The sequence below is a fragment of the Vigna unguiculata genome, chromosome 7, assembly GCF_037176805.1.
Source record: "Vigna unguiculata cultivar grain cowpea cultivar isolate G323 ecotype 2 chromosome 7, ASM3717680v1, whole genome shotgun sequence".
NCBI classification, from domain to species: Eukaryota; Viridiplantae; Streptophyta; class Magnoliopsida; order Fabales; family Fabaceae; genus Vigna; species Vigna unguiculata.
Window position 1 is genome coordinate 12875001 of NC_140798.1, and position 24516 is coordinate 12899516.

The window sequence follows — 24516 nt, forward strand, 5'->3', positions numbered from 1 at the left end:
AAATTTACTTGAGAATCCAAAAACTCAAATAACTCAAACGAAAATCTTCCATAATTATAATCACCTACAATTAATTAACAAAAAATCACTAAAAATATGAAAGAGCCTTCATAACTTCAAATTTTTATTAATTTCTCCAAAGAAATAAAAAGAATAATTACTACATCAATATTTTGAATACAAACAAAAATATAGAAAATAAAAAATACACACGAAGCAATAAAGTTTAAACAATTTTTTTTAATTCGTTTACGTAGTGTACCAAATCTTTCAAATCAGGTATTATTTTAATAACTTTTTTAAAAACATTCATTAATGTAGTAAAAAACTAAACAAAAAATTACTAAATGAATATTTTTAAAACTAAAAAAAAATTTACGAATAAAAATAGGTCAATAAAAGATACACACTCACTATTAATTTTAAAAAAATATTCAGAATTTTTTTTCTGGATGTGGACATCCGATTCAAGAAAGTTGACATTCATTTCTCTTCACTAAAAATTACTAAAAATATGAAAGAGGCTTCATAATTTAAAATTTTTATTAATTTCTTCAGATAAATGAAAAGAATAATTACTACATCAATGTTTTGAAAACTAGAAAATAAAAAATACACACGAAGCAATAAAGTTTAAATAAAACAATTTCAAATTTTTTTTATCTTAACACAAGATGTGGATATCTCATAAAGAGGTTGACCTCCGTTTATGTAGTGTACTAAATCTTTCACATCATGTATTATTTTAATAATTCTTTTAAAAATATTCATTAATGTAGTAAAAAGATAAAAAAATTTACTAAACGAATATTTCTAAAATTAAAAAAAATTACGAAATAAAAAAAAGGTCAATAAAAAAATACACACTCACCAATAATTTTAAAAAAATATTCAGAAAAAAAAAATTCCGGATGTGGACATCCAGTTCAAGAAAGTTGACATTTGCTTCTCTTCTTCACCAAATGTTGATATCCGATTATAATGCATACCGGATGTGCACGTCCGGTATTGTTTTTAATACTTTTTAAATTTTTTAACAAACTTATTTAATTATTAAAATAATGTTTAATTATGCCTTTGGTTCCCATTTTGGAGTCAAAATCTCAAAATGGTACCTAAATTTTTAAAAGTCTCAAATTGGTCCCCTTTTTTATTAAAACGTCTCACGTTTGCCCCTCTCTGTTAAGTCAAGGTTGACGCCGTTAGAGGGAGTGCCACGTGTCAGTTCCTCGATTTTTTGATTTTTTTAATTATTTTTTTTGAATTTATTTTTGAATTTATTTTTTCTTTTGATTTTTTTTTTAAAAATCAAAAAATTGCCACGTGTCAAGCTGTCATCGTGCCACGTGGTAGTGACAGAGTGATGTGGCAGTGATAGTGACACGTGTCAGTATTATGCCAGGTGTAATAAAGCAATAAAACACATAAATTTAAAATTTGAAAACAATTTTAAGTAAAGTTGAATGTGAAACATAATTTTAAATAAACTTAGCTATGTTAAAAATATATAATAAAAATATCAAATTTAATAAAAATATATGTATAACATTTATATAAAATTAATTTTTGTTTCAATTTGGAGAGGGACAAAATTGCTAATTTTTACAAAAATTGAAACTAAATTGAGACAAATTAAAATAAAGGGACCAAATTGAGACTAAGGAAATGACACCTGGCATAATACTGACATGTGTCACTGTCACCGTCACTGCCACGTGGCACGATGACAGCTTGACACGTGGCAATATTTATTATTATTTTTTTTAAAATTCAAAAAATTCAAAAAAAAAAATAATAAAAAATTCAAAAAATCGAGGAACTAACACGTGGCACTCCCTCTAACGGCGTCAACCTTGACTTAACAGAAAGGGCAAACGTGAGACATTTTAACAAAAAAGGGGACCAATTTGAGACTTAAAAATTTGGGTACCATTTTGAGATTTTGACTCCAAAATGGGGATCAAAGACATAATTAAACCTTAAAATAAATAAAAAAATAATTAGTGAATCACTATTTTGAAAACTAACAAAAAAAATCACAAAATTATAAATAAAATTTTAAATAAAAGTTACACGATGAGAAATAATATTTTAATAAATATTTGTTAAATAAAAAAAATCAAATCAATATTGAAAGTGCACATTCAAAACCAATTTTGACATCCGTTTTTAGTGTGCACTGAATATCAACATGCAGTTCCAATGAATACTGGATGTCCACATCTGGTATGTATTTTATTATTTTTAATTATTTTTAATATAGTTATTAAATTATTAAAATAAATAAAAAATAATTAGTAAATCAATATTTTATAAATTAATAAGAAAATATAAAAAATTATAAATAAAATGTTAAATCAAAATTACACTGTGAGAAATAGTATTTTAATAAATATTTGTTAAAAAAAATCAAATCAATACTGGAAGTGCACATCCATAACCAATTCTCACATCAATTGCTAGTGTGCACCGAATATCGACATTCGGTTCCAATGAATACTGGATGTCCACATCCAATATGTAATTTATCATTTTTTGAAATCAATTATGGAATGACTTTAATTGAATACCGGATTTCGAGGCCCGATAACCATACACACCGGATATCCACATCTGATTTAGAAAAGTTGATGAAGGATTATGTTGTTCCTTTTTAAGATTATTGAATATGGTGTGAGTTGATTAAGAAAGCTAAGTGAAATCCCCACTGGACATTAAGATAGCAAGCTATCTAGATGTGAAGGTTCCTTTCACAAAGCTCAAGAGAAGAAGATGATGGATTGATTCAAAATAAAAAGGAAATGGAAAGCACATAAACCATAGAAAACCAAGAACAATTAAAGGAAGAAGAAAACATAAAATGGAAAGGAAAGAAATGGTAAAAATGTGAGAAGCACGCCACTACAAGGCTAGGCTAGAAGCCATGGCAACCTTGAAGATGAGTGGATGTGTGCCGCCACTTGCTATGCAAGATAAGGCTTAAAAGTATTCACTCCCAAGGGAGGAAACTCTCACAAATGGTTGAGACATAAAAGTGTTTTTACTTCAAAATGTTCAACCCTTTTACATGTCTAGGAGCACCCCTTATATAGAAGAGTTTAGGGGCCTCTATGAAAATAAAAGATACCTAAGGATGTCTCTACAAGAACCTAACCCTAGCTTCTAGAAACTAGGTCAAATAAGGTTACAAAATGAGAGACAAAAGAGCTAACTATGGTGTGTGCAAGGCTAATTTCGTTCTAGCACTAAAGGAAACCAAGAAGGTGTCTCACATGTCTCCAAAAGTGGCTAAAGTGTGCTAAAAACAAAGGAGACCAAAGGTACATAGGTACACTTGCTTTATGCCTTTTACTTTATGCTTTTTGCCTTTTCTCTTTCTTCCACCTATGCTCCATCTCATCTCCACTTCTCCACTAAGGTTGCGCCACATCACCCACCATAATTAATCTTACTTACACCTACAAAACACATAAATAAGGATTAGCATTTTGGCTTAAGTCAAGTCAACTCTAGTCAACAAGTCAAACCTAGTCAAAGGTTAACAAGTCTACTAAGGTTGATTTCAACTAAGTCAACTTAGGGAACTTCAAACATAATAAAAATAATGAACATGGATGAAGGATTAGTGAACTTCCTTTCTAAACATGCTTAGACTTCTTAAGCATGTGCCTCCATCCTTGGTTGGGGTCAATCCTTCACCAAAAGTGCACACCGGATGTCGATAGTCAGTATTCATAACGTTGTATATATAAGACACACATTTCCTCTCCTTTAGCTGTCAGTTGTGTGGACGACCCACCTCTTGCAGTCGCCAATTATGCCTCGTCTTCCTAACCCTCACTAAAGAGGCATAACGCTTCTCCTCAACCTTTTTCTCCTTCAGAACCTCCTGTGCCTCTATGTATGAGGGCACTCAACTTCAGATCTTGCCTAAGTTGTTGATCTTATTCCGGATGAGCGAACCGCCGAAGGAATTAGCTCGCAACCCCTTCACGAAGATGCATGTGAACATTTCCTCGTTGGGTGAGTGTATCCCTAGTGCTGCTTCTAAGAATCTGGCCATATATTCTTCAAGGGATTTATGCTCCCTCTGCCTGATATCGAAAAGGTCAGTCACCTATAACGGCTTCACCCTTTTAGGAACGTACTGGGCCACGAACATGTTCGCAAAATCATGAAAGATGTTATTGAATTGTCACGTAGTTCTGCGAACCAGTGGAGTGTACTGCCCACTAGGGTGCCTACGAACATGCAGCATCTGACAATGCCTAAAAGCAATATTTAGAAGCAATATGTTTGATTTGATTTCCATAATGTGTTGCTATCATCACCATTCCTTCCTTATATTGTTAATTATAATTAAGGCTACGGTTACATTGGTATTGCAATGTGTATATATAAATACACAATTTGTCATATGAAAGGGGATTGAAAAAATATTCTTTACACTTCTATCTTTATTTCCTATTACCACTCGCACAAACACACCTCCTTACCTCTTTTGGGAGAAACATAAATAACTTGTAAGGCAGAAAAAAAGAGAGAAGAAAAACTAGTTGTAATGTAGGGACCAAAGAGTGAGATTGATAGAGAAGAAGAGGAGTTAAAATGTTTGGAAGACATGCCATTGTCGTTTTTTTTTTGTTTATTTATGTATTCCAAATTTTCATTATATTTTATTTTAATATTATACGCATTTTTTACACCTAATTTTGGTCTTTTCTTTTAGGGACATTATTTCTTCTACATCAAATACCTTGTTCTAAAAATCATTAAAAAAAAAATTCTCATTTCTTTTAGTATCTGTTCGGCTACTCATGTTGCGTGATACCCTTTTCAAATTTCTTTTTTCTAAAAAAATTATTAAAAATATATATATGAAGAACTAAAAAAAATAGTTTTCTTTGTTTATTTGTAGGCTTTGTCTAACCGCTCGCATTGTGTGACATTCATTTCCAAATAATTAAGAATACTAAAAAAACATAAAAAAATTTCAAAATTATAAAAAAAATCAAATTAACAATTACTTAAAAGGTTCTTTGAGAACGACGTGATCCCTGATTTTTTATTATAATAAGAAGGGTTAAATATGTTTTTAGTCCCTTAAAATTCAGTGAATTTTGGAATTAGTCCATTTTGAAACTTTAGACCAATTTAGTCATTCATCTTTCAAAATACGTGGATTTAGTCATTTTAATCAAATTTTGTTAAGTTTATTTGACATTTGAAGCGTGTTTCATAATAATATTTGACTTAACATTAAAGCAAAAATGGGTCAAACAGTATAAAAAACTCAAATACAATCCTGAAATGCATATGAAACATCAAATAAACCTAACACAATTTGATTAAAAGGACTAAATCCACGTATTTTGAAAGATGAATGATTAAATTGGTCCAAAGTTTTGAAATGGACTAATTTCAAAATTCACTGAAAGTTAAGGGACCAAAAACATATTTAACCCTAATTAGTAATACATAGGAATAAGGTCAATCCTTGTCGGGTTCATTTCTACTAAATTTAAAAGTTTCCCAAACAATTTCCCAATTAGGTTTTCATTTAGAATTATGTGGTCCCTGATTTTTCATTTTGAATAAAAATATATAGGAACGAGGTACATCTTTGTCGGGCCTAAAACAAAATAAATATATCTTTTTTGTTTCTTTCTTAACAATGTTTTTTATTATCGGGAAATATTAAATGTTTTGAAAACCACATGTTTTTGCAAATTTAATTAAAGGTATAATTTTAAGACGGTTGTCGCAGGTGCTAACACCTTCCTTACGCATAACCAACTTCCGGATCCAAAATCTGATTTTCGCAGACCTTGTATTATCTTTTCATTTTTTTCGTAGTTTTCTAGAATAAACTATGGTGACGACTCCAAACTATGGCGACACCTACCATGAATGGAGGTACATGTTTAGGGAGATTAAGCTTGTTTAGAAAGGGAATTCCTTAATCCTTCATCCCTTTCATTATTTTCTATTTCCCTTGTTTTGAATTTTTCTAAAGTTGTCTTGGTTGACTTATTGACCTTTGACTAGGGTTGACTTGTTGACTAGAGTTGATTTAACCTAAATTGACATGCTAATCCTTGTTAATTTGTTTTGTAGGTTTACTTATGATAATTAGGAGAGGATGAACACTAATTGGAGTGATTTATGCATGTCTACATGGAAAGCATAAAACTTAAAGCAAGTGTGATGTGGAGGAGAGAGGAAATAATAAAGCATTAAACACATGTACCATGTTGTTCTCCATTGATGTGAATTGCATATGGCCCAAATGGAGGATAACTAACACGCCACGTTGATGCATTTTCTTTTATTTAAATAAGGGTTCAATGCTATGTAAAATTGGTTGACCAAATTGTGTTTTGGGTTAACCAATTAATAGGCTTTAGTTTTTCTTTATTTTCAAGTTAAATTAGGGCCCATTTGCAAACTTAAGAACCAAACTTTGAAAGACCAAGAGGACCTTTGCTGAATGCTTGTGGATGGCATTTGGTTGCCATAAATTCAGTTACAATCAACAATTCAGTAGTGGATCATTATCAGCTTGAGTGGATCGTTAATAACTTTAAGTGGGTTGTAATTGAAAATTATGTGTCTTTTGTAATTCTGGTGGTTAAAGCTCCTACATAAGCTCAACAATTTTTATTAATGAAATCAAGTTGAGTTTTATTCAAAAAATATTATAGTTTTATTTCTTCTATCTTAGTGAGGGAGATTTTCCTAAGTTCTTGAGTGATTTAAGAATTCTTGAGTTTTATCAAAGGTCCTTCATACCTTTGTGTGTTTAAACTCTTAGGCTTGTCTTCCATCCTTGGAAGTGTGACGCCTATCAATTTCCGCTCCATCTTCTTATCTATTTCCATTTTCTCGTTTTAAAAAATTTCTCAAATGTTTTGCTTATTAGCATTCCAACCTTGATAGATCAGTAAAACGAATCTACCCCTCTGGATTCACATCATTTGGTATTCAAAGTATGACTCTGGTTTGGAATAATAATGGAAGTTTACTTTACAAGGTGTTTAATCGAAGGCCACCCATGTTTAGTTGCATACGATTACGGAAGCGACAACAATGTTATGAGACAAAGATTGATGGAGAAACTCCAGTTACCAGCAAGCTTTCATCCGAATCAAGTATGAATCAAATTCAGTACATGACAATGTGTGAAAGAAGTATTATGTGATATCGCTCCCATGGACTCTTGTCATCTTCTTTTGGGATGGTTATGGCTTCGTTTTGAAACACTCAATCTTGATGAACGTTCGCTTTATTTGAGGCATGGGGGACACAAAATTAAGTTGAAATTTATGGCACCAAGACAAGTCAGTAGGGATCAACATAGGTTGAAGGACAAAATAGAAAAAGAAGCAATAGAGAGTGAAGAAAGAAAGGAAAATGAAGAAAAAGAAACAAAAATTAGAAAAAATAGCACAAAAAATTTATTTGTCAATGATTTTTCCTCTATTGTTTGTGATGTCATTTTACCGAAACAAAGGGTTGGGCATATGAATGAAATACACGAACTTCTATGTATGAAAAAGAAGCTTGTTCATAGCGCTTTATTATGCATTCAGTCCACTGATGAAAAACAAAGTCTTGAGGATAAGTTAACACTATGCATGGAGTTACTTGTTGTTACATATGAAGATGAGGGAGTGTTGGTAAGAAAGGTGCTCCACGAATTGCAACCATTGGAAAGGAACAAAACTAAATTTATTCGAGTTGCATTTGATCCTAGAAGACGAGAAATAGTTTCAAGTTGTGGGCAAATAAAGTTCTTTACAAGGACATAATAAACTTTTATTAAAACTAGTAGAAAAAAAAGCCTTAAGATTCGGGACAGATATTCTCAAAGAAGGAATGTATGATGTGAATTGCATATGTCCCAAATGGAGGACAACTAATGCACCACGTTGATGCAGTTTCGTTTATTTAAATAAGGGCCCAATGCTTTGTAAAATTGGCTGACCAAATTGTGTTTTGGGTTAACCAATTAATGAGCTTTAGTTTTTCTTTATTTTCAAGTTAAATAAGGGCCCATTTGCCAACTTAAGAACCAACCTTTGGAAGACCAAGAGGACATTTGCTGAATGCTTGTTGATGACTTATGGTTTCCTCAAATTCAGTTATAATCAGCAATTCAGTAGTGGGTCATTATTAGCTTGAGTTGATCATTAATAACTTTAAGTGGGTTGTAATTGAAAATTATGTATCTTTTGTAATTTTGATGGTGAAAGCTCCCATATAAGCTGAACCATTTTTATCAATGAAATCAAGTTGAGTTTTATTCAGAAAATATTATAGTTTTATCTCTTCTATCTTAGTGAGAGTGATTCTCCTAATTTCTTGAGTGATTCAAGAATTCTTGAGTTTTATCAAATGTCCTTCATACCTTTGTGTGCTCGAACTCTTAGGTTTATCTTCCATCCTTGGAAGTGTGACGCCTATCAATTCTCGCTCCATCTTCTTATTTATTTCCATTTTATCGTTTTAAACAATTTCTCAAATTTCTTGCTTATTAGATTTTCAACCTTGATAGATCAGTAAAACGAATCCACCCCAATGGATTCACATCATCCATGAGCTTGGTCAAAATTTATGAAGAGATGTCACCTTGTCTACTTAATTCTTTTAACCTTATGCATTAGGTTTAACCTAGGGTTTTATATTTGCAAACTCACCCTTGTACACTTTTTGGATTTGCTTAAAGGCCCCTAAACTCTTGTGTATAAGGTGTGCTCATGGACTTGTAAAAGGGTTGATCAATTTAAAGAAAGTAGACACTTTGTTGTTCAACCTTTGGTGTATTTCTCCTCCTTAGGAGTGAAGCTCCCTAGCCTTATCTTGAGCAAGCTTAAGTGGTGTAACCTCCCAATTTTAGCAGCTTAAAAACTAATAAAATATGATTATTTCACCATAGGAGTCAAAACAAAAGATCTAGTATATTAATACAGTTCTAGAACAGATAGGACTATAAAAGTATAACATTTATACAAACCAACTAAAGACCAATTCTAATTCTAAGCACGAACCATTCACTTACAACAACTCCCACATAAACCTTCCACCACCCTAAAAGATGTCTCCTTATCCTCTAGAGGTGATCATCGCAAAAGAAAGACAAACAACACACAAACACAGAAGAAGGGTAAGCTAATGTGCACAAGAGATAATCATACATATTTATATTTAAATCATGCAAAATATTTGCAAACATGTTATAAAACATAACTCTGATATATAATCACACAAGCAGTTGACACTAAACTCAATTATCCGGATACATGCATCTGACATCGAATCCCCTAGCGGCCTGCACCTTCGGATGGTTCCCAAACTCTACAAGTTTGACCTTAGGGGTTATCACACAACCATCAACAAGGTAAATCCCCCCGCGCCTAGGACTTGATCGAGTCCATTGGCAAGGATCTCCTTCATCTCTTAACCACATAATCTACTCTGCTCAACTTGAGCATTAGTAGTTATTAAAGAAAGGATACCAATCCAATAATGAGCCTTTATATCAATACATACACTAAAACCTCCACAAAGAATTTCTCCTTGAAATTCTTAAACATCATAACTTTGCATGCTCACACAATATTTCATACCAATTATCATCTTATATAGCCACAATAACATTTGTATCTCAATTCATAGCAATAAGTACCATAGAAACCAGTTCAAGTATACATAAACATCCAAAGTAACCAAAATAGTAAAAACAAGAAAACAAAGTAATTAGCGCTATATATGAAATACATCCAAACGGCGAAAGCCATTTCTCTGACCAAAAACTTCAAAACAAAGATCCCATTGGTCAAAATGAAGATTCACGTGTCTAGGATCAATTGTCAAAATTTTAGCTTAATCTGACGATTAATGAACTGGTAATCTTCATTTTACCAATAAGACACAGTGTTGAAAACTGGATAGTGCTCAGTGCCAAAAAGTGGCGCCCAACACTAATCAATTCGTAAAAACCAGTGCTCAGCGCCACCTGACCAACGCTTAGTGCCAATCGATTCGTAAAAACGAGCGCTCAGTGTAAGACCTGAGAAAAATTAGACTAAAAAGGAAACACATGGGAAACAATTCATGGTTTGATTAATTGTTGATTTATTTAATTTAATTAGGTTATTAAATTATGAAATATGAAATAATTATTATTTGAGTGATTTAAGTTATTGTTGTATTTATAATAATTATTTAAGTGATGTAAATTATTGTTTTATTTATTTTAAATTTTAGTATTAGATTTAATGTTGCGGATATATGTATATAATTTAGTGGTACATATTGTAATATGAAAAAGTAATTGGCCTGGTGGTTGGAGAGTGTATTTGAGGTGTGTGGGTTTGAACCTGGTAGGGATAATATTGTTGGTTTTATTTCTTATATGGATTTTTCTCTATCTTCTTTAATTGTGGGTCCCACGAAAATTTCTTAATTTTCTCTCTTTTTCGTGCCATTAAATTCACGTGTGTATTGCTATATATATATATATATATATATATATATATATATATATATATATATATATATATATATATATGGTTATTTTTTTAATCTCTATAGGTACAAAATCTTTTTTTTTATCTTTTGAAAATCTTTGCTGCCATAAAATAAATTGCCAAGAATATTATATTTATCTTCTAAAATATTAACAGAAAAGATTAGGATAAATTAATTATAGATTAAAAGGTAATATTTTAGGGGAGGAGATATAACAGTTTTAGGGTTTCTAAAATGTGAGGAAAAGAGGAGAGGAATAGATGAGAGAGGAATCGTGGAAGAGACTGTGGAAGAAAGGGAACGTAGGTTGGAGGTTGCTAACAAGGTAGGGGAAGTTGACCTTCTTTCTTTTCTTTTTCGTTTGAAGCTTGTTTGCTCTTGTTCTTTCTTCTTTCTTTATTCTTTGATTGTTTGATAAATAAATCCTTAAAGGGGTTGCTGTCAAATTGTATGGTGAAAGCATTTGAGATTCCATATATATATATATATATATATATATATATATATATATATATATATATATATATATATATATATATATATATATATATATATATATATATATATATATATATATATGGTGCAATGTAGTACTACTAGGTGGTGTAGTTTTGGATGTTTCTTTCTCTTTTTGGTGTATTTGAGAATAACTTTTGGATGCTTCTTGGTATGGTGTGATAGTGTGACTTCGTTTGATTTCATGACCATTGGTTCCATTAGTTGCTTATGTGAATTATGTATGGAATATGAATTTGATCTTCGTTATGGAACTTTATTTTCCATGCATGATGTGATGGTGTGCTTTGTTGGCAATATGTAATCCTCATGTGTTGCATGTTGGGAGAGTTTTGCCTTGCTTGAAGACGCTTGGTGGAATTAAGTGTTGTGTGAGGTTTTCCGTACCTAAAGACCTAGTTATGACTCTTTCGCCTGTGTGAAGTTGTGGAAAGGGGTCATCTTCACCTGTGTGAAGCAGCGGTAGAGGATTGGTCCGAGTGATGTACTCTCTCGCCTGTGCGAAGCAGTGGGGAAAGAAAATATGTTTTACCTTATTTCGGCTCGTTACGAGTATAGTGCCTAGCGTGCGATGCATCGACGTTTTTACTCATAATTCCTTGAGGAATAAGGGAGACAGTCTGGCTGCGATAGTGGGACACATCAAATTGTCTATTTCTAGGAAACTAGATGTTGTTCTGGGGTAAAAGGCCGCAAAAAACAGAAGTTTGATTATGATTACTATGTTTAAGAGTTCTAGATGAATGTGATAGTCTGTTGGTTTGATATGGTTGTTTGGATGTTGGGGGTTGTGTGTTCAAAATAAAGTTTGATTGTGATCGTAATGCTTAAGTGTTACTTGAATGAGATGTTGAGTATTATTTGTCGTGTTTTATTTACGAAATTCTTTTATATATCATTGTTTATGGTTAGCTTACACCTATTTGTTTGTTTCTGTGTTTGTTGTATATGCGATGATCGTATAACATGTGTGTTATACGGGAGCAGATGATATTGCAAATAATTTTGGCATGGAGTACGTTGACGAGAGGCTGGGATGAACTCGGTAGTTATAATTTATTTAGTGATTTTGAATTAAATACTAAAGGTTATGTAATTTTCTTTTCGCAAATGGTTATTTGAATTTTTTTAAACAAATTGACATTTTGAACTATGTAATTTAAATCAAATTAAAAGTTTTTTTCTAGCACATTTTCAATGATAATCCTTTTTCGACAAACATGTTCATTTTCTAACTTTTCATGACATCCCAAAATTGGGGTGTTATACTCAACTGCCACATGAGGCTTAGTGTTGTATCAGATATCAACAACATCAATTTTGCTATTTTTGTCAATCTAGGCCTGTTTCATAGCTCAAATTGGTACTTCTCCTTTAGATACTATTTTAAAATAGTCTTTATACCATGGAGTTGATACCAACATGATCAATGACTTAGATCCTAAAATTCCCAATTACTACCAATTCAAGCAACAACATAGAAATAAAGAATCACACATCAATTTAAACACCAAAATAATCAATCAAAATTATATCAATTCAGAACACCAACAATCCAAGGAGAATTATCAGAAGCTTAAAGTTAGCTTCTCTTACCTGTTATCCTGCTTAGACAACTCTATAAATGTCAAACGCTTCTAACTTCACAAGATGCTCTATCTACATATAGAAACATCACAAGAATGATAAAGACATACCGTTATGAACACTGATCAACAGAGACTCATACTGATGATTAAAAAGACGCATGAAAGCGGAAAAGGCCCATATGCACCAGAAAACAGAAATAGACCAAAAAAGAGGGCGGAAACTCAACTTAAGCGAATGGAAAAACCGATCGATCTAACTTGAAGAGCTCGTTGAGAGGATCAATCCTACAGTCTCGATTCTTCAATCAGATGATCAGAGAGACAAAACTCCTAAAGAGAAGTCATAGAACTATTGAAAAGTGGTTTTTGGAGAGACAATGTGTTTTAAAATAATGAAACTCTTGTATAACAATTCTATTTATATTAAAATCTTTTAATATTAAACTAATCGAGTTTCACTATTTTTAAACCATTATCCATTCTCAAATATCATTTTTCTTAGGTTTTACAAGTGGCGACACCATTCATCACTTATCTCAAGGGTTGGTTAGCCATATGGTCCCCCTTTAAGTGGCATGCTCCCCATTGCTTCATTATCATCTTCATATCTTTCATTTTCTACTTGTTTTTCCATCTTTACTATTCGATTTTTGTGTTCTAGTCTCTTTTTGGATTTGTTTTCTTGTTTAATTGGTTCCTCTCTTTTCTCTTGAGTCTCTTGAAGTGAACTTTCACATCTAGATAACTTGTTATCTTTAATGTTCAATGAGAATTTTCACTAAATTTTTTTAAATAACTCATCACCACATTCAAAAATCTAAAATGAATCAACTCGTATCAGATTCGATTTTATTTCAATTACAAATGTTTCTTTCCAAACCTTGATGGACATTCTTGACTTGACTACCGCTCTATAATTGGACAACAGAACCAATACTAAAATGATCAACAAATTATAAAACTTTACAACACAATAAATAAATAAATAAATTAATTAATTAACTGAAATATTTTTATTTTGATTACATAATCTTATATCTTTAAATAAGTAGCGATAAAAAATATTACAGTCTACTTTATATTAATTATAAAATCTTATATACATGTAAATATAAATAAATAAATAAAATATTATTTTATATCAATCTCGTAACTTTACATCTTTTAACATATAAAAAGAAATTAAGAAAATGAAATAATTATAATTGTATTTTATATTGAGTTTAACATACATCTTTTACATGATATAGATAATAAAATAATATGACGATAACAGTCATAATATCAAATCGACAAAGACTTATAAATTAATTAATTAAACATATAAAAAAGTGAGTTTTGTCATTAAAGAAGCAGATAGACTTAAAATAAACGAATTACTTTGGGTGGTTACGCACATAGTATTGATGAAAAAGGAAATACATAAAAAAGAAAGAAAGTGGAATTATCTGTACCAGAGAGTCAAAATTGGGGCTTGACAGGGTAATTGGTCTAAAAAGGTAGTGAAACGTGTACGTGTAGATTTCTTCTGACCAATCCAAAAGAATTCCCTCCAAGCTAGCACCAACTATAAATACATATTCTCATCTTCTTCAAAATCCATTTATCTTAACGCGTTTTCCTCCACATTACCCAGATCTAAAACAATTCTCTCCTCACAAATAAATCTCTCACTCATCCTTTCTTTCATTTTAATCTTTCAACCATTCTCCAATCTTCTTCCTCTCTGCATCCATCTCTAATCGAATGTCCTTGCAGTTGAAATCGCACAGAGCCTTTCGAATTTCGGTGTAAGAATTAGGGTTTCAACGATGCCTTCGCTTCCCTTTGGACTCCTTCTTCGCCATTTCGTCCCTTCCTTGCTCATGTTCCACGCTGGATCCTCCGCTAGTCGTCTTAAGCATCTTGAAAAAAGTGATCGGCGTTGTAGTCTTAGTTAACATCACCTTTTCTTCAGTTTTCCTGCCTTTCTGATTTTTTTCTCCGTCGATCTTTTGTTCACGAAATTCGGGATCGAGACGTTTTTGACCGTTGTTTCTATTACTGTTGTGTTGACTTCGAAGACCGCGAAAATTTTGCAGCTGTAATCGCCGTCGATTAATTAGGTACTTGATTTGGATTTCGTGAAAACTGGCTGATACCTTTGCATGTGTGAGGGCGTGTTTCTTTGTGTGTTATGGAACAATAGTGATGCTTATTTGGCGTCTTATTTGCCTTTTTATTCAGATTGTCTCATGTATGCTCATTTTAAAATATCTATAATATAGTATAAAACGTTATCAACTTATTTGGCCTTTTTTTTTTTTACTGAATTTAAACTGGAAATTTCCTGTTATGTTTATAATAGAGAAAGTCTTCGGTCGATTTGAATTGATGGACAGTGTTGTTTTTTGTGGAAACATAGAATCTTCTCAGAGTTTACGTATTTGATATTTTAATGCTAATTTCACTAAAGTAGTCATGCTGCCATCCTAAGCTGAAAACTTACATATCCGGAAGTCTTTACATGTTTATTCATTCCCATTATCAATATATTTCCTTGTTCTATTGTTGCTTCTTCCTTGTTACAGCTGCTAATATTTGCGCCATGATATTGATCAATATCTTTTTTTAGCTCTTCGATTTCTACGCATTCATGAGAATAAATGCACCAAAATTGTGTTTGGAATGGTTTACTTGTTAATGCTTGTGTATGTAGATTATTGGTGGTGTTTTTATTTTTCTTCTTATTCATCAGATTTTTTTGTCTGTTGTTGCCTGTAGAGCCTAATACAATTAATGGGCACGCCTGCTGTTGTTAGTAATGTACCAGGCTACATCATAAGTAAGCTTGAAGGTACCTTTATTGAGTCACTGCATATACAAGATGCTCTAAAGTTGGAACAAGCATCTGAGTTGGATCGTTTTGATGATTTTTACGTGGAGGAGGAGAATTTATGTGGAGGTTTTGAAACGCAAGAACCCAAATTAGAGATAAAGTGCTTGAAAGATTGTTCAACGTTTATGTGTCTTCCTTCAAGCTCTTCTGACGAGGAGACAGATAAATCAGTCGCCAAGCAATCTCGTCAAAACTACTGCTCAGTATCTTTGGAAGTAAGTTGTCAATGTTTTAATCTGCAATGTGAGGTTTTACACTGAAGTATGGTCTAGGAATATATACTATAAGCAGTTTTTATTTTTGGTTATTTATTTGAATTTTGTGTGGTATAAACACGACAGGCTCCTGCAAAACTTGTATCTGCCATGAAGGGTAGCCGTGAGAAAGAAAGGGGATCTCAAATTAAATTGACTGTGAAATGGGCCCCTGATGTGTATGATCCGGTACCTACATTGTCATCACATACTGTTAAACACAAGAAACATCAGAAACCCAGGATGAGGAAGAGTGAAAAGAAAAATGGAAAGAAGAGCCAGAAGGTGAGTTACTCTAGAAGAAGCAGCAGCAGCAGCAAAGATAAACAGTATCGAAACAGGTGGCTGCATTCTGGTGAAGAAGTGTTTGAAGCTTCCACTGAAGTAGATGATCTTAATGTTGCTAACCATGATTCCTATTGTGCCACTAGCTACTTAAAAGCATCAATTACAAAGCTTCACTGGCCTATTGGAGAAGCGCTGTAACGAGACTGCTGCATAAAAAGTAATTTTCTGTTCTGTTGTATAATGAATAGATTAACCAAGGCTGTTGGAAGCAGAATAATGAACTATACATATCCTTTTTGTTAACTAATTAGGCTTTTTGGATAGCATGGCTGGAAGAATATTTGCATGAGCTTCTGCATAGATAGCTTTTATTTTCAGTGGTCACATGGTCCAAAGCCATTGCATTGCTTTCATTTACAAATCAGCAATTCGGGATTCCATTGCCTCAAACACCATTTACTTCGGTCTTCTTGGCATTCACTTCTAGATTTTTCAATTCTAGTACATATATCCAGACATGCACTGCAATCAAAGTTCGATGAACAACGAGGGGGAAAAACTTTATTCACTGCAGGGAACTCTCTGACTTCAGTCATCTAAAAGTTATATTTTTTGAATGTATTTTTAATGCGAAAAAATGTATTATGTTTTATTCATAAGCTTGTCTGTAAATCTAAATTAAGTTTATCTGAATGATGTCCTAAATATTTTAAAAATAAAAATGATTCAAAATAAAATTATAGAAAATGTAGGCTTTTGTTTACGACAGTTAGGTCATCAATAAAACCTGCAAAAATGTCTACTGAGTTTATTTATCAATATCAATAAACAGAATATAAAATTCAAATCAAATCTAAAAAGAACATCCAAGCTAAATACCATAAATTCAAAATAATATCTCTAAATATGAAATCAACATTAAAAAAGTCTTAAATAATAATATCTAACTACATAATCCACTCCCCGTCTCTAAGTGAATGTTGGTGTTTGGATTCTCATTTGGTTATGTTGTGTACTCAGCATTTATTTTAACGTAATCATAGCTTAAATCACAGCCCCATGCTTGTCCACGTCCTGGTCCATTGCCTGTCAATAGGAAATGAATATGAATCAGTATATATAATAAAATAGGTGGGTATTAATTCCATAGGATTAAAAAAAAAGAAAAAAGAAAACAGTTTAGCCTCAGGCATATAACTTACCGACTGATATCTGAATTCTCACTGTGTCGTGAGTCTCCCCTGCTTTTCTGAGATAACTACTTGCTGCGTGCCTGCCACGATTAAAGCTTTAAGAGATTTGTATAATAGCATGGGCAGAATCCATGTTGCAAGGACAAAGAAGATCCCGTATATATAAAAGATCTCATAAAAATGTTCATGATCAGGTAACTAAAATCATGATCAGCATTGGATGGATGAATAAAGTACATGATCAGACATTTGTTACCTATAAGACTCATTTTAGCAACTAAAACTGAATATTAAATTACAATTACTATTTTGATAAGATGAGGAAAGAAACAATTGTCTTTCTGGAAGACAAACTGGCAATGATATATTAGAAAAATAAAACTCAATTCTTACACCAATCTCTTCCTACAAAATCCTAAAATGTTATTCTACCCAGCTTTCGTTCTTGAGTATTTTATTATGCGAGCATATTAATAATTTGACTGGATGATCAAGTTCAAGAAAAGTAATACCCTCCACAACATCAGGGATTTTACATTTACTAACGAGTATTGGAGGAAAAAGGTTGGTGTGTGCGCATGTTAAGGATTTACTGAGAATAACTTGTTGTGGATAAAATGTCAACTTTTTTACTAATTTGTCAGTGCAAGTAAAATAACCAAAAAGAAAGAAATCCTACCGGTCAAATAATTGTGGTTCCCCACCCTCCATTAATAAAATATCCCCTAGCTCCACCCTAAGGAAATCTTGATGGAATGAAACCCCAGAGTAACCAGCTGCAGCAGCGATGCGACCCCAATTGGGGTCTCTACCATATATAGCAGCCTGACGAAACGTTATGTTAGAACACTATACTTAGCCGGATGGAAAAGGTAAAAGAATTCTTTAGTTCAACCATCATGCCTTTACAAGTGAAGACGATGCAACTGAACGTGCAACTTTTGCAGCTTCAGCTTCACTGTTTGCTCCAGTCACACTGACCTGAAAAATAAGATGGAATTAATGACAACAAACAATATCAAGCAAGATAAGTCTACATTTCAATAAGCAACTACGTCAAATAAACACAGCTACTAAATTATACAGATAAATAGACAATAAGAGTTGATGGAATAGTTAAGTGCCCACGCATAAAATCAGCAGCATGGCTTATTTATCTAACTGAAAAGAAGCAATATTAGATGTACGCATAAAAAGAATGGGCCTCTCTTTTTCCTTTGAAATTGCTCAAATCTTACTTGGTCGTTAAAAGGAAAATCTTATGTCTCCGCTGTCTCTCGGGGGGATTGTTTTACAGTTATTTATAGGGTCTCTTTTCTCATTCCATGTTGTCATTGGCTCTATGCTAATACGGTCTCAGATAAATCCATTTTATGATAGTTGGCTCTATCCAGACAGTCTCAGATCCACAACGGAAAAAGTGGTAATTAACTATACAAGTTGAAACACTATCCATATTGGTCTCCAATTTGACAAAAGCTTAGTCCAACCTTTCATGTTTATTCGTTAGTATCAAATTTTTAAATTGACGAGGTTCTTCTGAAACAAGGAGGCAGAATGAAACCAATTACGAGTTCTCTTAAAGGGTGAAGATGTTTTCAATCAAGATTCATGCACGAGAAATGTAGAGAATTAATACTGGATGTGTAAGAGAACACAGCAGCATTAAATCAACAGTCATGCTGCACAAATGTCCTTGACACAAAAAGCATACCTCAATGAGGCATGTTGCTCCCTCTCCATCCCATGCTATTGATTTGGCAAGACCTTGCATTACCTGGAAATAACAAGCAATTCAAAACTTCACATTTGGTGTCAGATCATTTTTGAAGAATAAATTGCCTACTTAGTAAATCATCGAATAATTTCTAAAAGGAAAAAAATTTAAAACATCACATTTGCTGTCATATCAGTTTTGAAGAATAAATTAAATGCTTCAGGTAAATCATGGAATAATATCTACAGAAAAGAAAGGATAATAACAAGGAAAATTCAGCCATTTTTGCAGGCCTTTTTCTTGAATGAACAGGAGCAGGGGACCTACTTATTTTTTACAAGAAAAAGGAACGGTGATAATGCATACATCGCCCCACACATATTATTATATCTAATTCCAAATGAACTGTGACACTACCTCCAGCACAATGGTCATAGTACTTCATTTGCCAGTTTTACTAGAAAGTAAAAGCTTCCGGCAAAAGTTAAGTACATGACTAGATTAATTAGTTCAAAGGAAAAGAGAAAAATATTAGATGAGAAAATAGTGATGAAACTGTACTAAGGTCAACTTTACCGCATCTAGGCATGCCTGAAGTTGAATAGCTTCATCACTGTCCAGGGAAGATATGCAGCCTAGCCCAGACAACCCACTAGCCAGAGCAATGACAGTATCATTAGTACTAGTATCTCCATCTACCTGTAGAAAAACAATGTAACAAAACATAAGAAACAATTACAACCCAAAAAATGGGGGAAAAAGCTTGGGAGATAACATGCATCACCTTGCAAGAAAGAAATTCATTAAATTTGGAGAATAATTTTTTGACATACAGTACTAGCAGTTCAATTGTGAAATTATAGCCATCTGTTTTTAGCATTTTAATTTAGGGAAACTAATGAAAATAAATTAATTGAATTCTTTATATCCAAAAAAGGTGAGAGAAACACGTACAGTTATCTGGTTGAAACTTCGGCTTACAGCAACCTGAACCATCTTTCTCCAAACATGATGGCTTACCCGAGCATCAGTTGTTATTACCTAGAGTAGATATAGTTCAAAGAATGAACTGGATAATCTATATATTCCAAATAAGAAAGAAGCATCAAATTAAATATACCCCAAGCATGGTAGCCATATTTGGGTGGATCATTCCAGAACCTTTTGCCATCCCGCCAACTCTGATCTTAGTTCCTCCAACCTAACACCGCACAACAATAATTAGAATAATATTATCACACTTTTTGTCAATCTTCAAATTAGCAAATAGAATTTGGGAATTAACCAGACATGTCTCACAAAATTAATTCCTAAACTGCAAGATCGGATGTTTCTGTCTTGTAAATTAGAGACTCACAGAATTAGGGTAAGCCTATCATACATATCAATGTATAAATCTCCAAAAAAGTAAATTTTTTGTCATTTTCCCATTAGCCCTATAACTTTCGGACTGCTGACCCTATAGATATCCACAACTCATCCAAGTGAATTTAAAAAGGCAAATTTATGATTATTCATAGGACTAAATACACACATGCATGCCAATATGTGAATTTATCAATATACATGTGTGTGTGTGTGTGTATATATATATATATATATTTTTGTATGTATATGTTTGTATGTATGTATGTATATATATGTGCTTATAAAACTAAAAGTTTAATAACTTATTTGGTCCCCACACATGCATACTTTTATGTCTAATCTCTGTACTAAAAAATATTTTTAATCCATGTCCAAAGTTTTGGTAACTAAAACAAAGAGTCAAAAATGAATGTTAAGGGACTAAAATGTGTAGTTTCTAAGCATAGAGACTAGAATGTAAAGATTGTGTCTGCATATGGACCAAATGAGTAATTAAAATAAAATATAAACTAGTTGTATCAATTTAAAACAGGTGAGCAAAAATGGTTACAAGTAATACCAGAGCCTCAATTGCCACACTCTTGCTAACAAGATCAGTCGTGGTGATTGCCACAGCTGCAGAATCTGCCCTGTACGCAAGCTAATAAGATTTGATCATAAATTATTGAATGAAGGAAAAGTGGACACAGCAAGTTTTGTTCAAAGCCATACACTTTTCAAAGAATAAAAAGCCAAAATGGTGAAAAAAGGAAACCAAAAAGAAAACTAGATGAATAAAAATGTCATTTAAAAAAATGTGAGTTTCTTGACATGATTGTATGTCAACTATAAAAAAAATAAAAATAACAAAACACAGGAATTACCCCTCAACTGAAGATGACAGTGAATTCACTAGTGTGGGAAGTGAGTTTAAAAGTGCTCCCTGCAAATAAAATGAGAAGTATATAAACATTGAAAACAAAAGAATTTAACTTTTTTGGAATACTTTCCAACTGGCTTGTCGAGATTAGTCCGTGTAACATAAAGCAATATCACAAGCAAACGTGTTATAAAACCAATATGCAGTCTCTGCATTTACCTTCTTTATTCTTTGACCAATTACACCAGTTGACTCAACCAATACTTCCTCTGGCTTTATTTTCAGCAGCTACAATCAAAGAACATTTGCAGCAAAGACTAAGAAAAAAAAAAACCCTTGGCCAAGACCCAATGTAAGCAAAATCAGTTTAACACAATGAAAGGATGGATACCTTAGCAAGGCTTTCCACACATTCTATCACATCCTGGTAACCTTCTTTGCCCTGAAGACATGAAAGGCCTCAACTACTATTTTTTATTTTTAAATTTCAGAAAAAAAGTTAAACGAACTAAGTTCATCAAAAAACATTCATGAATTCCCTTACGTGACTACACTTCAGTACACTAATTATTTAATACTACCCACAGGCTCACAAAACAGAAAAAAATTTTGATGACATACCGTAGCTGCATTTGCTTGACCTGCATTAGTCAACACAGCACGAGCCTGGAAAGTTGCAAAACTGATAAATTGGTAAGCAATCAAGCAAGAAATATTGAGTTTCAAAAGTGTAACAATGCAAACACGTTATGCTACAGGAAGTATGCTACAGGAATCTTAGCCGAAGGAAGCACAAACACCCATTCCCTAACACAAAAACCCGGTCGTACATACAGAAATAGAGAATATAACAAATCACTGTACTTTTGCATTAGATTTTGAGGAAACTGGATTATATAACTTCTGCCAAATTTGAAGTGCAAAGGAAAATTTTAATTTATAAGTGAGACTTTATTTTTTACTAATTTTTTCATCCTGTATAACTATTTATGGTGAAATTTATCCACTGATAATTATAGACAATGAAACTGCTTAATGAGAAAACAACGTAGCACAAACTAGGAAAAAAAAAAGTCTCTTACAGTATTGGAAATATCTAAAGTCCTTTGGCAGTACAACACGGGAGCAGCCGCAACCACGTTTGTAGTAAACGATCCTGAAAGAAATTCAATTCGATAACGATCAGTTCACACAAAAACGCAAAAGCAGTATCTCTCAGAAAACGAACCTGCAGACACAGCATCAACATCGCACGTGACAAGCGCGAGATCGGGCTTTTCTCCTTTGGCACGCAAACCTCCGTATATTCCCGCAGCTTTGAACCCCTCCGCAGCGGTAACTCCACCAGGGATCTGAACGAATGCTCAAAATAAACAAAAATAGAGTCAAATTATCCAGTTCAAGCTACAATAACAAAAACAGTAATATCGTAACACTGTGGCGACATAAGAAAAAAATTTCTGTGGTCAGAAAGATACCTGGTTCCAAGGTCCTTCGGGGAGAAAAATTGGAGCAGCCGGAATGTAATTCGCATTGGTTGAAGCAGCACGTATCATTATATTGCGTACGGAGGAATTAAACGACTGAATAAGAGGTTAATCGAAAAATGTGTTTTCTCAGCGAGTCTAAGAAATCGAATATACATTTAAGATCAACAACCGAACAAGCATCGATGATAAGAAGAACAAGAGAGAGAGTGAAGAGTAACCTTCGTGTTTAGGGAAGATGCGAAGTGAAAGTGCAGAAAATGGTGCTGAGGAATGCAGGAATACATTTTTGTGTGACGTAACGTTTTAGGGTTTTAGGGCTTTAGCGGTTTGATTTTGATGAGAAACTGTATGTAGCTGATGCTCAGAGCTTAGGGATGTTAGAGGATCTCCATTACAGTGTAAAATAAAGGTTAAAATTATTTCACGATACTTGATTCAAACACCTCAAATTGGTGCTTATATTTTTACTGATTTCAATTTTGTTTCTTTTTTTAAATTTATTAGTTTTTTCACCCATTTTTATTGATTTCAATTTTCTTTTTATAAATTTATTAAATTTTTTTTAATTCTTTTTATCTATGCATGAAATACTTTTAATATTGATCATAAATTAAAATTGTATAAAAGATATAACGTGTAATTACTATATTAAATAATTATTATTTAATAAAAGGAATATGAAATTAAATTTTTTTACGATAAAATTTTTGTTTGGAGAATATTAATAATAACATAACTTTTTATATATATATATATATATATATATATATATATATTATATATATATAATATTAAGGGTCTTACATCATAATATAAGATTATCTATATTTTTAATATCTTTATATAGAAATTATTCATGAGTCAATTTTTAGAAGATTTACTAATAATATCTTGAACAACTCTCACGTCCTCTTCTGCTCATGCAACAGATTCATATGAAAAGAAAAATATGAAAGGAGTGATATCTTTGTAAGCCTTAAATACCAATCTTAATAAACTCAACAAACAATACAAACACTAGGGCCTAGATTTGGACCTACAACTAGGGATGGCAACGGGGCGGGGCGGGTACGGGTATCATGATCTCATCCCCATCCCCATAATAAAAATTCATCCTCATCCCCATCCCCAAACCCAACGGGTATACAACTTTTGACCCATCCCCATCTCCACCGGGTAACGGGTATTTTCTTATACCCATACCCATACCCATTTTTTTATTGTTTCATATATCAATTAAATATTTTTTATAAAAAAAATTTAAAAATCACACCAACGGAATCATGATACTATCAAAATATTCAATATTAAAATAATATACTCTTTTTGATTTTCATGATGTCAAATATTAAGAAAAATATTATAATAGTATAAATCTCAAATTAAAGTATCAAATAACAACTAAATAAAATTCAAATAATTATATAAAAGCTAAAAAATTACACATTACTAAAATTTTATAATAACCAAAATATTTATTAATTTTACAAATGATCAGTGGTTTCATTTGCATTCGATCCACCTACACATAGAAAAAAAATGAAAAATTAGATATGATATAATAATTGAAATTGAAAATTTTAATTACTAGAATATAATGTACCTTCTTCATCAGATTCATTTTCACTCATGAGAACATCTTTTCCTTTTAATTTTTTAACACCTACAAACACCAAATGTAGAATATTAGATGAGAATTCACAAAAAATACTAACAAAAAATATTAATAAATTTGAGTAACTTACCTAGATGGTTTGAGTTCCATATCCAACTTCTTGTACACATCAAAGCCTCTATAATAATATGATGAAGTCGACTACGGTGAGAAGTT

General features: G+C 32.3%; 2 protein-coding genes across 4 annotated transcripts; one reads left to right on the forward strand and one right to left on the reverse strand.

Annotated features, from left to right (window-relative positions):
• Positions 1–14234: 14234 nt before the first annotated feature.
• LOC114190636 (uncharacterized) lies at positions 14235–16508 on the forward strand. 2 transcript variants are annotated; one of them, XM_085675894.1, is made up of 4 exons: positions 14235–14743; positions 15402–15731; positions 15858–16275; positions 16370–16508. In XM_085675894.1, the coding sequence occupies exons 2-3, from the start codon at positions 15417–15419 to the stop codon at positions 16254–16256; spliced, it is 714 nt and encodes a 237-aa protein (XP_085532020.1). In that variant the 5' UTR covers positions 14235–14743; positions 15402–15416; the 3' UTR covers positions 16257–16275; positions 16370–16508. The 2 variants fall into 2 exon arrangements, with proteins under 2 accessions (XP_085532020.1, XP_027935398.2); XM_028079597.2 differs by having other exon boundaries at positions 15858–16508.
• Positions 16509–16832: 324 nt separating this feature from the next.
• On the reverse strand, positions 16833–23121 carry LOC114190635 (arginine biosynthesis protein ArgJ family). Of its 2 annotated transcripts, none has more exons than XM_028079595.2 (17): positions 22904–23121; positions 22674–22778; positions 22424–22547; positions 22278–22351; positions 21817–21861; positions 21587–21637; positions 21415–21483; positions 21200–21258; positions 20896–20965; positions 20089–20169; positions 19923–20009; positions 19545–19667; positions 18966–19028; positions 18155–18232; positions 17931–18076; positions 17261–17331; positions 16833–17144 (listed from the first exon to the last, which is right to left on the reverse strand). In XM_028079595.2, the coding sequence occupies exons 1-17, from the start codon at positions 22967–22969 to the stop codon at positions 17062–17064; spliced, it is 1395 nt and encodes a 464-aa protein (XP_027935396.1). In that variant the 5' UTR covers positions 22970–23121; the 3' UTR covers positions 16833–17061. The 2 variants fall into 2 exon arrangements, with proteins under 2 accessions (XP_027935396.1, XP_027935397.1); XM_028079596.2 differs by having other exon boundaries at positions 22674–22820; positions 22904–23063.
• Positions 23122–24516: the final 1395 nt, after the last annotated feature.